The 13,045-nt window shown below is 59.0% G+C and overlaps 1 protein-coding gene across 1 annotated transcript; it reads right to left on the bottom strand.

Moving 5' to 3' along the window:
* Positions 1-363: 363 nt before the first annotated feature.
* On the bottom strand, positions 364-13,005 carry XAB2 (XPA binding protein 2). The gene is made up of 19 exons (XM_059388888.1): positions 12,845-13,005; positions 7,578-7,726; positions 7,197-7,320; positions 6,816-7,013; positions 5,965-6,099; positions 5,718-5,882; positions 4,450-4,594; positions 3,994-4,145; positions 3,786-3,905; positions 3,478-3,609; positions 3,243-3,374; positions 3,028-3,141; positions 1,912-2,074; positions 1,638-1,828; positions 1,430-1,552; positions 1,175-1,346; positions 787-916; positions 574-683; positions 364-476 (listed from the first exon to the last, which is right to left on the bottom strand). The coding sequence occupies exons 1-19, from the start codon at positions 12,893-12,895 to the stop codon at positions 376-378; spliced, it is 2,607 nt and encodes an 868-aa protein (XP_059244871.1). The 5' UTR covers positions 12,896-13,005; the 3' UTR covers positions 364-375.
* Positions 13,006-13,045: the final 40 nt, after the last annotated feature.

Genomic DNA, 13,045 nt, shown 5'->3' with positions numbered 1-13,045 from the left:
TGCCTTCTCCTGAGAGGTCGTTGGCGCCCTGGCTCAGGAAGAAACAGTCTAGAGAGGGGAGGCCGAGTGTATCCACCTGCCAGTGCGGGCACGGGCTGGCAAGACTTGGGCAGTCGGGGGCAAAGCCCTCAAAGAGGCCTCAGGCGGCAGAGACTGGCCACGGAGTCCAGAACTGGCTCTGCAGGGTGAGGGCGGGGCATAGGCCCGGGCCTGGAGCTCAGCTGCTCCACCCCCTGCACCAGCCAATCTGGGGGTGGGGGAGGGCGGCGGCGCGGGGGGAGACTGGGCCCAGGGCCAGAGCACCACTGGGCAGGCAGTCCCTACGGGCACCTGGGCAGCAGGAAAGAGGCTCAGACCACAACGTACAAACACAGGCTATATTGGGGGAGGCTGGGTGGGGGCCGGGGGGGGGGGGCAGTCCTCCTTCAGGCTCCCGAACACGGCGGCCGGCACACTCTGCTGCTCCAGCCGCACCTCTGGGGAAGGGGGGAGGCACGGAGGACTCGGTCACTCCAGGAGGGACGGTCCTGCCCCAGCCTCCCCCAAATCTGCCCCGTCTGGCCGGCCCCTTACCGTTGGGCTCCAGGTCCATCTCGTCCTCGTCCTCATCCTCACCCAGCTCAATCTCCTCGGGGTTGGCCTGCTGGGCCAGCTCGGCCAGCTCCTCCCGGGAGGCGTCGCTCCTGGAGGCGGGGAGCGATCAGGGAGGGGGGCCACAGGGCTCGGCCTCCCCGGGCCCTCCCCTCTGGAAGAAGAGCCGGCTCACCCCCCTCCCCCCACCCTTACCTCACGAACAGGATCTTGCTCTGGGCCCGTGGGGGCTGGTCCCGCTCGGCCTCAGCCGCCAGCTGCTCTGCCCGCTGCTCCAGCAGCTTCATGTCGTCCATGCCGCTCTGCCCAGGGGCCAGGTCAGACACTGGGAGGGGGAGCGTGGGGTCAGACAGCTTCGATGGGTCCTGCCCTCCGCACAACCACACCAGCCCCCACCTCGCTCTGGGTGCTGCCGGGTGCCCCAAGCTGTCTGAGGACGCAGCCCGCAGGGAGCGCCCAGGCACCAGTGGGGAAGGCGGAGGTGACCCTCCGAGCTCCCAGCCCAGAAGGTCCAGGCCGCGCAGGGGGCAGAGGCCGGGCTGATGGGGCCTGGCCAGGGAAAGGGGGAGCCGCGGCCGCTCACCGGTGCCTGTGGCGCTGCCCGACACCTTGAGCATCTGCGAGGCCATGAAGTTGACCTGAGTGTTGTACGTGGCCTGCACGCTGCGGCGAATCCGCAGCATCTCCCGGATGGTGTCCTCGTTGCCGTGCCGGACCTCGAAGTCCTTCCACGTCTGCCAGAAAGCCCCGGTGGTCTGTGGAGGGCGGGCGGCACGTGTGTGAGCGGGTCGGCGTGGCTGCAGCGCCCCACTGCCCACCCGCCAGGCTCTCCCCCTACCCGGGGGTCACAGATCTGGGAGCAGAAGCTGTAGATGGCGCGCGCCCGGTCGATCTCGCCAAGCCGGCACTCCATGTCCGCGAAGCGCAGGCACATCTCCCGGGCGTGCTCGTCCGACAGCACCTGCCAGGTGCACAGGGGCGGGTGTCAGCAGGGTCCCCATGCCCAGGGCCGGCCTCCAGTGCCCCCAGCCACCCCCATGGGGCACCTCGATGGCCTTCTGGTAGATGCCGCGGGTGTGGGTGACGCCATAGATCTCGGCTGCCCGCTTGATGTAGATGTTGAACATGTCGTACTGCTGGGCGGGCTCCACGGCCCTGGTGGCGCGCTCGTACACGGCCATGGCGTGCCGGGCCAGGCCCCACTCCTCCTCCAGCTGCGCGTACAGCAGGTAGAGCGCTGCGGTGGGAGGACGGCGGGTCAGAGGCTGGAGCCCAGCCCGGGGTGCCCTGCCCGGCCCTGCCCGGCCCTGCCCGCCTCACTCTTGGCGTATTTGGGAGGGCAGCCGTCCAGCGCCTGTTCGAAGAGGTCCCGCGCGCGCTCCAGCTTGCGGCCCCCATAGCGGGCGATGAACTTGGTCAGGTAGGTGCTCCAGATGTCCGACACGTTGGGCCACTTGAACAGCGAGATGCCACGCTCGTACGCCTGCCCCGGGAGAGTAAGTCAGGGCCGGAAGGCGTGGGGAGCGCGTCTGCCCCCCATCTCCCTTGGGCTGAGCAAGGTGGCCTTTCCCTAGCGCCCCCTCCTGACTATCGCGATGCTGTTGAAAAGGCCCATGTATGCCTCCCTCAACAAACTGCAAAGTCCCCAACAACCGGGCAGGACTAGGACTCACCAAGTCACCAGGAGGTACCCTTATGGGCCGGGGAGCTGAGGGCGTGGAGGGGCCCTCAGCTCTGCAGACACTGGAGCCCAGAGCCCCACACGGAGGCCCACACACCCAGGCCAAGGGGCAGGGCCCACGTCACTCGGGCTGGGGGTGGCCCGTGCACTGTGTACCACCTCCCCAGCTGTGTCCGGTCTCCCAAACCTGTCACACAGCCAGGCGAGGTGTCCCTGAGTGCACATGCGCAGACCTACAACCTGGACCTGGGCTCTGGAGCGGGAACAGCCCCCACACACCCACACCAACCCCCGCCCCATAAACACGGAAGGACTCGGGGCCTCTGAAGGGGTAAACGGGCCCCCCAAATCCTGCCAAAGCCATATCCCCAGGACCTCAGAATGGAACTGTACTTAGAGATGAGGTGTTTAAAAAGGAAACGAGCATGAAGTCGCTATAGTGAGCCCTAATTCAAGAACCGGGGGCCTTATGAAGAGATGAAGTCACAGACACACACACAGCGACGACCATGGGAGGCCACGGGGAGAAGACGGCTGCCTGTGCGACAAGGACAGAGGCCTCAGGAGAAACCAGCCCCGCCGACACCACAATCCAAGATTTCCACCCAGCCTCTGGGACTAAGATGACACGTCTAGGTTGTTTAAGTTCCCTGGTCTGTGATGCCCCGTTAGGACAGTGAGAGGACACAACACAGTGCTCGAGGCTCTGAAGCAAACACGCTGTCATCTGGGACCCCCAGATCAGCCCCGCTCACCTTGAAGCTCTCCTCGAAGTACTTGTGCTCCTCCAGGAACATGGCGTAGTTGATGACGATCTGGGGCGTGGCGATGCGCAGGTCCAGGATGCGGTCATACACGGCCTTGGTGGACTGCGGGGCAGGGGCGGGTTGGAGCAAATCCCAAGGCAGAGTCCGCAGGCCGCTGTCCCCCCTTCTTTCCCCTGCAACAGGCACTTGGCCACGCAGCTCACCTGGAAGGTACCCAGGCTCTCCTCTAGGTCGGCGAGCATCGACCACACCTTCAGCGACTTGTACACACGGTTCTGCACGGGCTCCGAGCCGTCGAAGTACTCAGCACGGCGGGCGGGCAGCGCGGTGGCCTTCTGCAGGGAGCCGGCGGTGATGCGGGGGCTCAGGAGCGTCCTGGGTCCGGCCACGTGGCCCCGCACACCCCACGGCCCACCCCAAGCCCGGGCTTGTGTTTACCCGCAGCAGCCGCAAGGCCTGGTCGTAGTTCTCGTGCCGGAGCTCCAGCTCGCCACACTCGCACCACACGCTGGCCAGGTCGTCCACCTGCTTGAAGCTCACCTTGGTGGCCTTCTCCAGGATGATGCGGGCCTGCCAGGGCGCGGAGAGGGCAGGCTGAGACCCTGCCCACTTGCCCCCTCCCACGAGGGTGCACATGGATACACGCGTGCAAACGTGACTGTGTCTGGGCCTCCTGCATCCTCTGGCCAAGGACGCATCGACACACACACACACACGCACGCACGCACACACGGCATCGCACTCACATCATCCAGCTGCCCGTTGTCCTCGTAAAACTTGGCAAATGCGACCCACAGCGTGTGGGGCTTGCCCGTTGCCTTGAAAGGGTCCACCGTCTGCACAGCCTCCGTGTACGTGTTGATGATCTAGTGTGAGGGATCGAGTCAGGTGGGACAGTCGGGCCCCCAGTGGGGGCGGGGGGTCGCGCAGCCGAGGGGAGGGACTGTCACGCACCTCCCGGGGGCGGCCCTGATGCAGGGCCACGCGCTTGTGCCACTCGTGCACGTGGTGCGGGTTTTGGCGCAGCAAGACGCTGTTGAGCAACAGGGGCCGGCGGCTGATGAGCTGCTCGAAGCGGGCCAGCCGCAGCTCCAGGTCCACGTCATCTGGGCTCCGTGACGGGGGTCGGGGAGCACGAGTGAGGGCCTCGGCACACAGCCGCCCCACTCCCCAGACCCCACCGCGTGCTCTGGGCTTGGCGGATTCAGCCCACTGGCCACCCCAGCCGGAGACATATACGTCATCCTGGTTACTCGCCAAAGGTTCCACGTGCCCTGGCCACCCAGCCGGCCTCCCTCCCTGCCTGCCGGCCCCCGACGGCCCTGGAGCCGCACCTCTCCCCTGCCCCAGCCGCTTAGGACCCTCGGGCCCTTGGGCCGGCCAGCCCAGGACGACTGCCCGGCAGCTCACCGTCCTCCTCCCGCCCCAGTTCTGAGGCTGTCTCCATCTTGGCTGCGATCATGCTCTCTTCGAACTGTGCGTAGCTGTCAAACACCTGCGTGAAGTCACGCACGGTCATCACGGTCCGGATGGCCTCCTCATACACATCTCGGGCCTGCGGGCATGGGAGGGTGGAAGGGAAGTGCTGGCGGGGGAGGCACAGGTGCCCACTCACGTGAACACAGGGAGGCCAACAGCACGGCCCTGGCAGTGGTCCTGAGCCGGGATCGCCCTGCTCTGTCAGGCTCTGAGCGGCGACCGCACAGCCATGATGAGCTGTCCCCTGCCCCCCGCCCCGCCAGAGTGCTCTGGGGCCCCCACTCCTCCCCAGGAAACTGACGGTGATGCTCCCTTGTGCAAAGTGAATGACGCTCAAGGGAAACGTGTGTAAGGTGCCCGATACCCAGTGAGACTCGTGAGGTGACCAACCCCCGTGCCCCAAGGTCCACACCGCAGGGACCCTGGTCTCAGCTCAGCCATGAAGGGCACTGCCGTGGCTGTGGAGGACCCCTCGTGCCAGCCCGGCCCCACTGCTGAAGCTCATGTTCTCATCACTCCTGCCCCCCGCCACAGCTTGGGCCCCATCTCTCCACCCAGCCCTGGCTGGTCATCCCACGGCCCTGGCCTGGCCACTGGCCCCAGAGCCTCCTGGCTGGTCTCCTGCCATGGGCCTCAGCCTGTGGCCGCCCAGGGCTAAAATGCAGAGCTGGTCCTGCCTCTGTCCCGCTCACGACAGGCCGGTGGCTCCCCTCCTTGGCCCGCAGAGCTCTCCCTTCCCTTGCCTTCGCCAGCCTCCCCTCTGCTCCAGCTCTACTCCCCTCTGCTCCTTCCTCCCCGAGGCCCCCAACAACCCCCGCCAGCCCCTCCAGGGACTCGTCAGAGCCCCAGGCACCGCCCCATCCCGGGCGTGCCACCCCACTGACAAGCAAGCAGAGGGACATGGAAAGGGAGACTAACTTTTTGGGAGTGACCCTCACGCCAGGCGCCTGGGTGGCACCGGACTCCTCACAGGCGAAGGAGCAACTGTCCCTCTCACTTTGCAAATGAGGACGCCCAGGCTTGATGGGTTCAAGGCCACCCACCCAGGAAGGACTCGGGTCTAACCAACCCCAAGGCAGGCGTGCAGGCCAGCAGGACATGCCCGTGTTTGCTGCCCCACACATGCCCGCCTGCGTCCTCTGAATGCCACACGCTGGAGCGATCACCCCCTCCCCGCACCGGCTGCCGGGCCCGCTCACCTTTTCAAAGTGGCCGCTGCGGATGTAGTAGTCAGCCAGGGAGCACCAGAGCTTGCCCAGCTGGTCCGTGAAGCGGGTGAGGCCCCCACGGATGATGGCGTCCACGTTGAGCGACTGTACCTTGTCCGGGTTCTGGGAGATGAGGTCACAGAGCTCGTGCCACAGCTGCAGCGCCAGAAGAAGTCTCAGCTGGATTCCCCACAGGAGCAAGCCCTCCTGCCCTGCCCCCCCCCCCCCACAGGCCCACCTGGTAGTTGGACTTGCCGGCCTTGGACACGAAGCGCTCATCGTTGACCACGGTGGCCAGGCGCTGCGCGGCTTCATCCAGCCGGTCGCTGGACTTAAGGTACTCGATGTACTCCTCCGCGCTCTCGGGGCTGAGCTGCGCAGCGACCAGCCCCATCAGCAGTCGGGGGGCCGAGGAGCCACACCACAACACCCCCTCCCACTCGGCAGCTCTGGGTCAGCCAGCCACCACTGTCCCGGTCAAGAGCCAGCCCCGCCAACCCGGCCTCAGCCACCCCTGTCCAACCCGGGTCCCACCAGTGCGGCATCAGCACTGCTGAATCCAAGTCTGGACTGAAATCGGTCTGGGCCCCACTGGTCCGGCTTCAACAGCAACGGAACAGCCTGCACCCTCCAGGCCTTGCTTTTTACCACAACCCGCCCTACGCGGCCAGAGACCGCTGTGTTAAGAGTTATGTGGTATATGATATTTGCTAGAAGTTTAAGAAAACCACACACCATCCGCACGCGGTTTCTACCTCGACACACTCCCATAGCCATTGGTCTCGCATTCCCTGCCCTCTCGGGGTGGCCGTGCTCCTGGTTTACGTGGTCAGCTCGGGGGCATCGGTCTGCCCAGTGAGACCAAACACCTCCACGTGCAGAGACTGTCCCTGTCACCTGCCCCGGGACCTGTCTCAATACTGGATGCATGGCAGGTGCTAGCAAAGGCGTGAAGAATAAACTGCCGACAAGATCTGTCTCGGGAAGCCTTCTCCCCACTTCCGGCCCTGTGACATCGTGCCAGGGGCTAACAACCAGGGAGCCCGTTCTGGGGGCCTCCGCGTGCGGGGCAGTGCTCCTTCCACCTACCTTGAGGAAGCGCCGATAGCCCCGCACGGCCGTCTCGGGCAGCGGGTGGGAGCGCAGGAAGCGCAGGTACAGGGGCCAGATCCGGGAGTGCTGGGTGATGGGCAGGGCGCGGAGGGCACGGTCAAATGTGCGGCGCGTGTGCGTGACGCGGCCCTGGTCCATGAGGAACTGGCAGTAGTCCAGCCACAGACGGGGCATCTGGCGGAGCGGGACAGAGGCGCATGGTGAGCCCAGAACTCCCTCCTCCACGGCCAAGTCTAGCTCAACAGCAAGTCTACCAAGGGGGCAGGACTCAGATTCCCCCCACTCTGCCCACTGCCGGGGACGAAGGCCCCCGACCAGTTCCCCCGCCCCGCCCCTCCCGGCCTCCGCCCTCCCCACCTTGTGCATGAACACGAAGGCCCGCTCGTGGCAGTTGTTGACGTCTTCGTAGGCAGGGTCAGTGACACAGCGGTGCTTCACCTGTGCCCGGCGGGCCTTCAGGTATCGGTACCAGAGTTTGTAGCTGGGGAGGCAGGCGGGGGCAGCCGATGACCGGTCAGCCTTATGGACTCCGCGCCCCCCACCCCTGTGCCCTGCCCCCACAAAGCAACTGCTGGGAGAGGGGACCTGCAGCAGGAGGACAAGTCCCTGCAACGGGGTGGGGGAGGGGAGATGTGCTGACCCGTGGGGATGGCTACTTAGTGCCAGAATGAGAGCCCCTGGGACCTCCCGGCCAGTTCTGTAAGGACAGGGAGGGGTGGGGGCCGCGGCGGGTCCCACCTGCACGGCAGCAGCTTCAGCGCCCGCTCATACAGCTGGTTGAGCCGCGGCTTCGGGGCACCTTGTTTGAACTCGATGTAGCGGAGCCAGCACTTGACCGAGAACTGGTTCCGCATGATCTCCTCCTCATAGGGGAGGTCCTCTTCTTCCTGCGGGAGCCAGGGAATGGGGAGGAGAGAGACCTGCCCTCAGAGCCAGCTCCCAGGTCCCCCCGTTCGTCGAAGCCAGGGCACCAGAGACCCAGATCCTAGGGCTCAGGTCCAGGTTTTACTCCTCAGAATCCCAGCAGCCACCATCTGGCCCAGGCATCAGACCCCTCAATCAGGGTTCAAGGTCAGGCTCAAGACTGTCCCCCAGACACCACTCTTTTGGACTTCCGGATTGAGCCACCCACTCCCTGGCCCAGATCACCGGATTCCTTAGACTCCGGGGTCCATCGCCAGACCTCACTCGGAGCTGGACACCAAGCCTTGACTCCGTACAATGTTGTCTCTTCCCGAACACCAGACCCCTGGCATCTCAGGATCCCACTAGCCAGAGCGGAGCTCAACTCTGCCCCAGAACTTGGGTAAGTTGAACTATGAATACGGAAACCTCATCTGGAGTGGAATGGGGAAGCCCTGAAGGGGGAACTCTCACGGCTACCATCTCTCTGTCAATTGCAGAACCCCCACAGGAAGATTTTCTCCTTGCCTGGCAACAGCCCAGAAACTGCCAGAACTCAGGTCAACGAGAAGCCATCACCACCCCCGGAATATCATTTTCTTCTAAGAGACTTTCCTTCAAAGCAGCCCCTCTCAGCTGACTTTTTCTCTATAAAGTGACAGTCCTTCCCTTTGTTCTTCAGACTTGCCTTTGGTTTTACCAGAGCCTGCACACCCCTGCTCAAAATTCCTCTGTCAGGGGCGCCTGGGTGGCCCAGTGGGCTAAAGTCTCTGCCTTCGGCTCAGGTCATGATCCCAGGGTCCTGGGATGGAGCCCTGCATCAGGCTCTCTGCTCAGCAGGGAGCCTGCTTCCCCCCACCCACCCGCCTCTCTGCCTAGTTGTGATCTCTGTCAAATAAATAAATGAAATCTTTTTTTAAAAATAAAGTAAAAAATAAATAAATAAAGTAAAGAAATAAACAAAATTCCTCTGCCACTCTTAAATCCATTTTGCTGGTAACATAACTATTGATTTTATTTTCAGGCTCGACAGGAGCTAGACCTTTACCTCCAGAGAGGTATGGACTGCCACCAAGCCTCACCAACACCGAAGACCAAAACCCTGGGGAAGGGGCCAGGCCTCAATAGGGACACCTCACAGATGCTGCGGGTTCAGCTCCAAACAACCACAACACAGGGACTATCACAACGTGGCAAGTGAATTTTCTGGTTTCCTAGTCCACGTAAAAGTTATACGCATGCTATGCTGTAGTCTATTAAGCGTGCAATGGCATTATGTCTAAAAAAATCGCATCTTGACGAAAAAATACTTTCTTGCTCAAAAAATGCAAACCCGAGCTTTCAGTGAGTTGAGATCTTTTCGCTGGTAGAGGGTCTCGCCTCCGTGGGGACAGCTGACTGATCAGGGTAGGGGTTGCTGAAGGCTGGGGGTGCTGTGGCAATTTCATTAAAAAAAAAAAAAAAAAAAGAGAGAGAGAGCGAGAGAAACTGATTTACCACATCAATTGAATTGTTCCTACATGAACAACTTTTCTGTAGTATAGGATTCAGCTTGACAGCGTTTTGCCCACAGCAGGACTTCCTTCTGAACTGCCGTCAGGCCTCTCAAATTGCTGCTTGGCAACTGAGTTTCCATCACATGCTAAAAGCTCTGTTGTTGGGACATCTGGGTGGCTCAATGGGTTGGGCCTCTGCCTTCGGCTCAGGTCGTGATCTCAGGGTCCTGGGATCGAGCCCCAAATCAGGCTCTCTGCTCAGCAGGGAGCCTGCTTCCCTCTCTCTCTGCCTGCGTCTCTGCCTACTTGTGATCTCTCTCCCCATTAAATAATTTTTTTTTAATAATAAAAAAAAATTAAAACTCTGTTGTCATTTCAACAATCTTCATGGCATCTTCGCTAGTAGATTCCATTTCAAGAAACCCCCTTCTTTGCTCATCCGTAAGAATTCACGCACTCCTCCCCCGTTCACATTTTTTTTTAAAGATTTTATTTATTTACTTGACAGACAGAGATCACAAGTAGGCAGAGAGGCAGGCAGAGAGAGATGGAGAAGCAGGCTCCCCGCTGAGCAGAGAGCCCGATGTGGGACTCGATCATGACCTGAGCTGAAGGAAGAGGCTGAGCCACCCAGGCGCCGCCCCCCATTCAAATTTTAACATGAGACCGCAGCAAGGCAGTCCTGTCATCAGGCTCCACTTCTAATTCTGGTTCTCTTGCTGTTTCCACCACATCTGCTGCGGTTGCTTCCTCCCCTGGAGGCTAGAACCCCCCAGAGTCATCCCCGGGGACTGGAGTCAACTTCTTCCAAAATCCTGTTAAGGTTGATACTTTGACCTCTTCTCATGCATCAGAATGCTCTTAACGGCATTTCAAATGGTGAAGCCTTTCCAGAAGGTTTTCAATTTGCTTTTCCCAGATCTATCAGAGTAACTGCCGTCTCTGGCAGCTATACCCCCATGAAACATGTTTCTTAAATAATAAGACTTGAAAACTGAAATTACCCTTTTGGTCCGTGCACTACAAAACAGATGTTATGTTAGCAGGCATGAAAACAACATTAATCTCGCGCAGCCCTGTCAGAGCTCGGGGGTGATCGGGTGCACTGTTAGTGAGCAGTCATTTTTGGGAAGCAATCTTTACTTTCTGGGCCATAGTTCTCAATACTGGGGCTCAAAATATTTAGTAAACAGTGTTGTAAACAGATAGGCCATCATCCAAGCTTTGTTGTTCCAATTACACAGCACCGAGCAGTTTTAGCTTAATTCTTAAGGGCCCTAGGATTTTTAGAACAGCAAACAAGCACCAGCTTCGTCTTAAAGTCATCAGCAGCATTAGCCTCTAATGATAGAGTCTGCCTGTACTTTGAAGCGCTGAAGCCGGGCACTGACTTCTTCTCCTCTCTAGCTATTTAAGTTCTAAATGGCATTTTCTTCCTAGGGGAGACTTTTCCATTTATATTAAAAGTCTGTCTGGGGCGCCTGGGTGGCTCGGTAGGTTAGGCGTCTGACTCCTGATCTCAGCTCAGGTCTTGATCTCAGGGTTGTGAGAAAATAATAATAATAACAATAAATTTAAGTCTGTTTCAAGTACTCACCTTCATTAATTATCTTAAGTTTTTTTAAGATTTTATTTATTTGCGAGAGAGAGCATGCGCGTGCACGCACACACATGTGCACTCGCACACAAGCAGGGGCAGCAGCAGAGGGAGAGGGAGAAGCAGGCTCTCCGCAGAGCTGGAAGCTGGACATGGGGCTCGATCCCAAAACCCAGTGATCATGACCCGAGCTGAAGACGGACACTTAAAACAACTGAGCCACCCAGGCGCCCCTCAACTAGATCTTCTTCTTCTTTTTAAAGATTTGATTTATTTGAAAGACAGTGAGAGAAAGAGAGAGAGAGAGCAAGAGCAGGGGGAGGAGGGGGAGAAGCAGACTCTTCACTGAGCATGGAGCCTGACGTGGGGCTCAATCCCAGGACTCTGGGATCATGAGCTGAACCTAAGGCAGACGTTTAACCAACTGAGCCACGCACGTGCCCCTAGATCTTCTTCTTTTTTTTTTTTAATTTCTTTTTTAAAAAAGATTTTATTTATTTATTTGACAGATACAGAGAGATTACAAGTAGGCAGAGAGAAGGGCAGAGAGAGGAGGAAGCAGGTTCCTGTGAAGCAGACAGCCTGACGTGGGGCTCCATCCCAGGACCCTGGGATCATGACCTGAGCTGAAGGCAGAGGCTTAACCCACTGAGCCACCCAGGCACCCCTGCCCCCCAAATCTTCTGATTAACTTGCTACAGATCCTACACTGGCATTCTCTGCTTCACTTCACACTTACGTTACAGAGATGGCTTCTTTCCTTAAACCTCATGAACAAACCTCTTTTAGCTTCACACTTGGCTCCTGCAGCTCCCTCACCTCCCTGAGGCTTTGTAGAACCAAAGAGTTAGGTTTTGCTCTGAATTAGATTTTGGATTAAGGGGATGTTGTGCCTGGTTTGATCTTCTGCCCAGACCACTAAAACTTTCTCTGTAACAGCAGTAAGGCTGTTTCACTTTTTTACCATTCATGTGTTTCCTGGAGCAGCACTTCTAATTTTCTTCAAGAACGTTTCCTTTGCATTCACCACTTGGCTGTTCGGTGCAAGAGGCCTTGCTTTCAGCCTATCTCAGCTTCCAACATGCCTTCCTCATTAACCTTAATCATTTCTAGCTTTTGACATCAAGTGAGAGGTGACTCTTCCCTTCACTGGAACACTGAGAAGCTCCTGAAGGTTATGAACTGGTCTAATTTCAATGCTGTCACGTCTCAGGGACTGGGACAGAGATAGGCAACAGCGCATGAAGCAGTCGGAACATCTACATTTATTAACTTTCCCTTTCATTTGGGCGTGGCTCCTGGTTCCCCAAAACAAAACGAATGGAAAAGTTTGAAATACTGTGAGAATTACCAAAACGTGACACAGAGACAAGAAGTTAGAAAATGCAAGCCTTCAAAAAACAAAACAAAACAAAACAAAAAAGAAAGAGAGAGAGAGAGAGAGAGAAAGATATAAGAAAACAAAGATCTCCTGCAATAACGGTGAAGCACAATCAAAGGACATATGTCAGTGCTCCAGATGCCAAGTCTTGGACTCTTAAGGATCCCACTGGCCATCGCCCGACCAGCTCCACATCTGACTCCAGTTCTGCGAATCCAGACACCAATCCTTTATTCCAGAGACTACAAGGCTCAGGGCCAGACCTAGGCCGTTACTCAGGACACCAAGACTTTACCACAGAAACCAGAGCCCTGGCTTTGGGTCACTATCCTCTACTTCAGACGCCAAGATCTCTACAAGATTTCGCTCTGCGACCCACCCCTCTCCCCGCGCGGTCCCATTTCCACCGGAGGCCCGGGTCGCCTGGCCCTTAACTTCGGCCGCAGCTCTTCGCTCAGACCACCTGGACTCCGGCACCAGAACTTCGCTCCTGGCAGCCCGACCCGCACGCCCTGCTCTCGGGTGGACAGAATTTGGCCGACACCCCCGGCGGCCAGACCCCGAGCCTCTGAAGCATCCAAGCCCTGTGCTATCACACGGGCCACCCCCGGCCCCGCCGCGGACTCACGAAAACGAGGTCCGGCCGCTCGGACCGGGAAAGACGCGCCATCACCACCATCTTCCTGGCTCTCCAGCTACGGGCAGGAGTCGCGTTATAATGACGCCTCCCGCGGACGGCCCGCTCCCCGGGGCCAGACCTATTTTCTATTGGTTGAACCCTTTCCGACCCAGCGGACCGCGTTTGTTGACTTTCGCTTAGAAGGCACAG

This window comes from Mustela nigripes, chromosome 2 (assembly GCF_022355385.1).
Source record: "Mustela nigripes isolate SB6536 chromosome 2, MUSNIG.SB6536, whole genome shotgun sequence".
Classification (NCBI taxonomy): domain Eukaryota; kingdom Metazoa; phylum Chordata; class Mammalia; order Carnivora; family Mustelidae; genus Mustela; species Mustela nigripes.
The sequence above is the reverse complement of the archived record's forward strand: the minus strand, read 5'-3'. Positions and strand labels throughout refer to the sequence as shown.

Bases quoted from the DNA above. Each gene is read 5' to 3' on its own strand.
- XAB2 (XM_059388888.1), bottom strand. From the start codon at position 12,895: ATGGTGGTGATGGCGCGTCTTTCCCGGTCCGAGCGGCCGGACCTCGTT. The intron at 3,610-3,785 runs GTGAGTGCGATG...GCGCCCTGGCAG, and splicing joins ACAACGGGCAGCTGGATGAT to GCCCGCATCATCCTGGAGAA. The intron at 477-573 runs GTAAGGGGCCGG...CCCCTTCCCCAG, and splicing joins GATGGACCTGGAGCCCAACG to AGGTGCGGCTGGAGCAGCAG.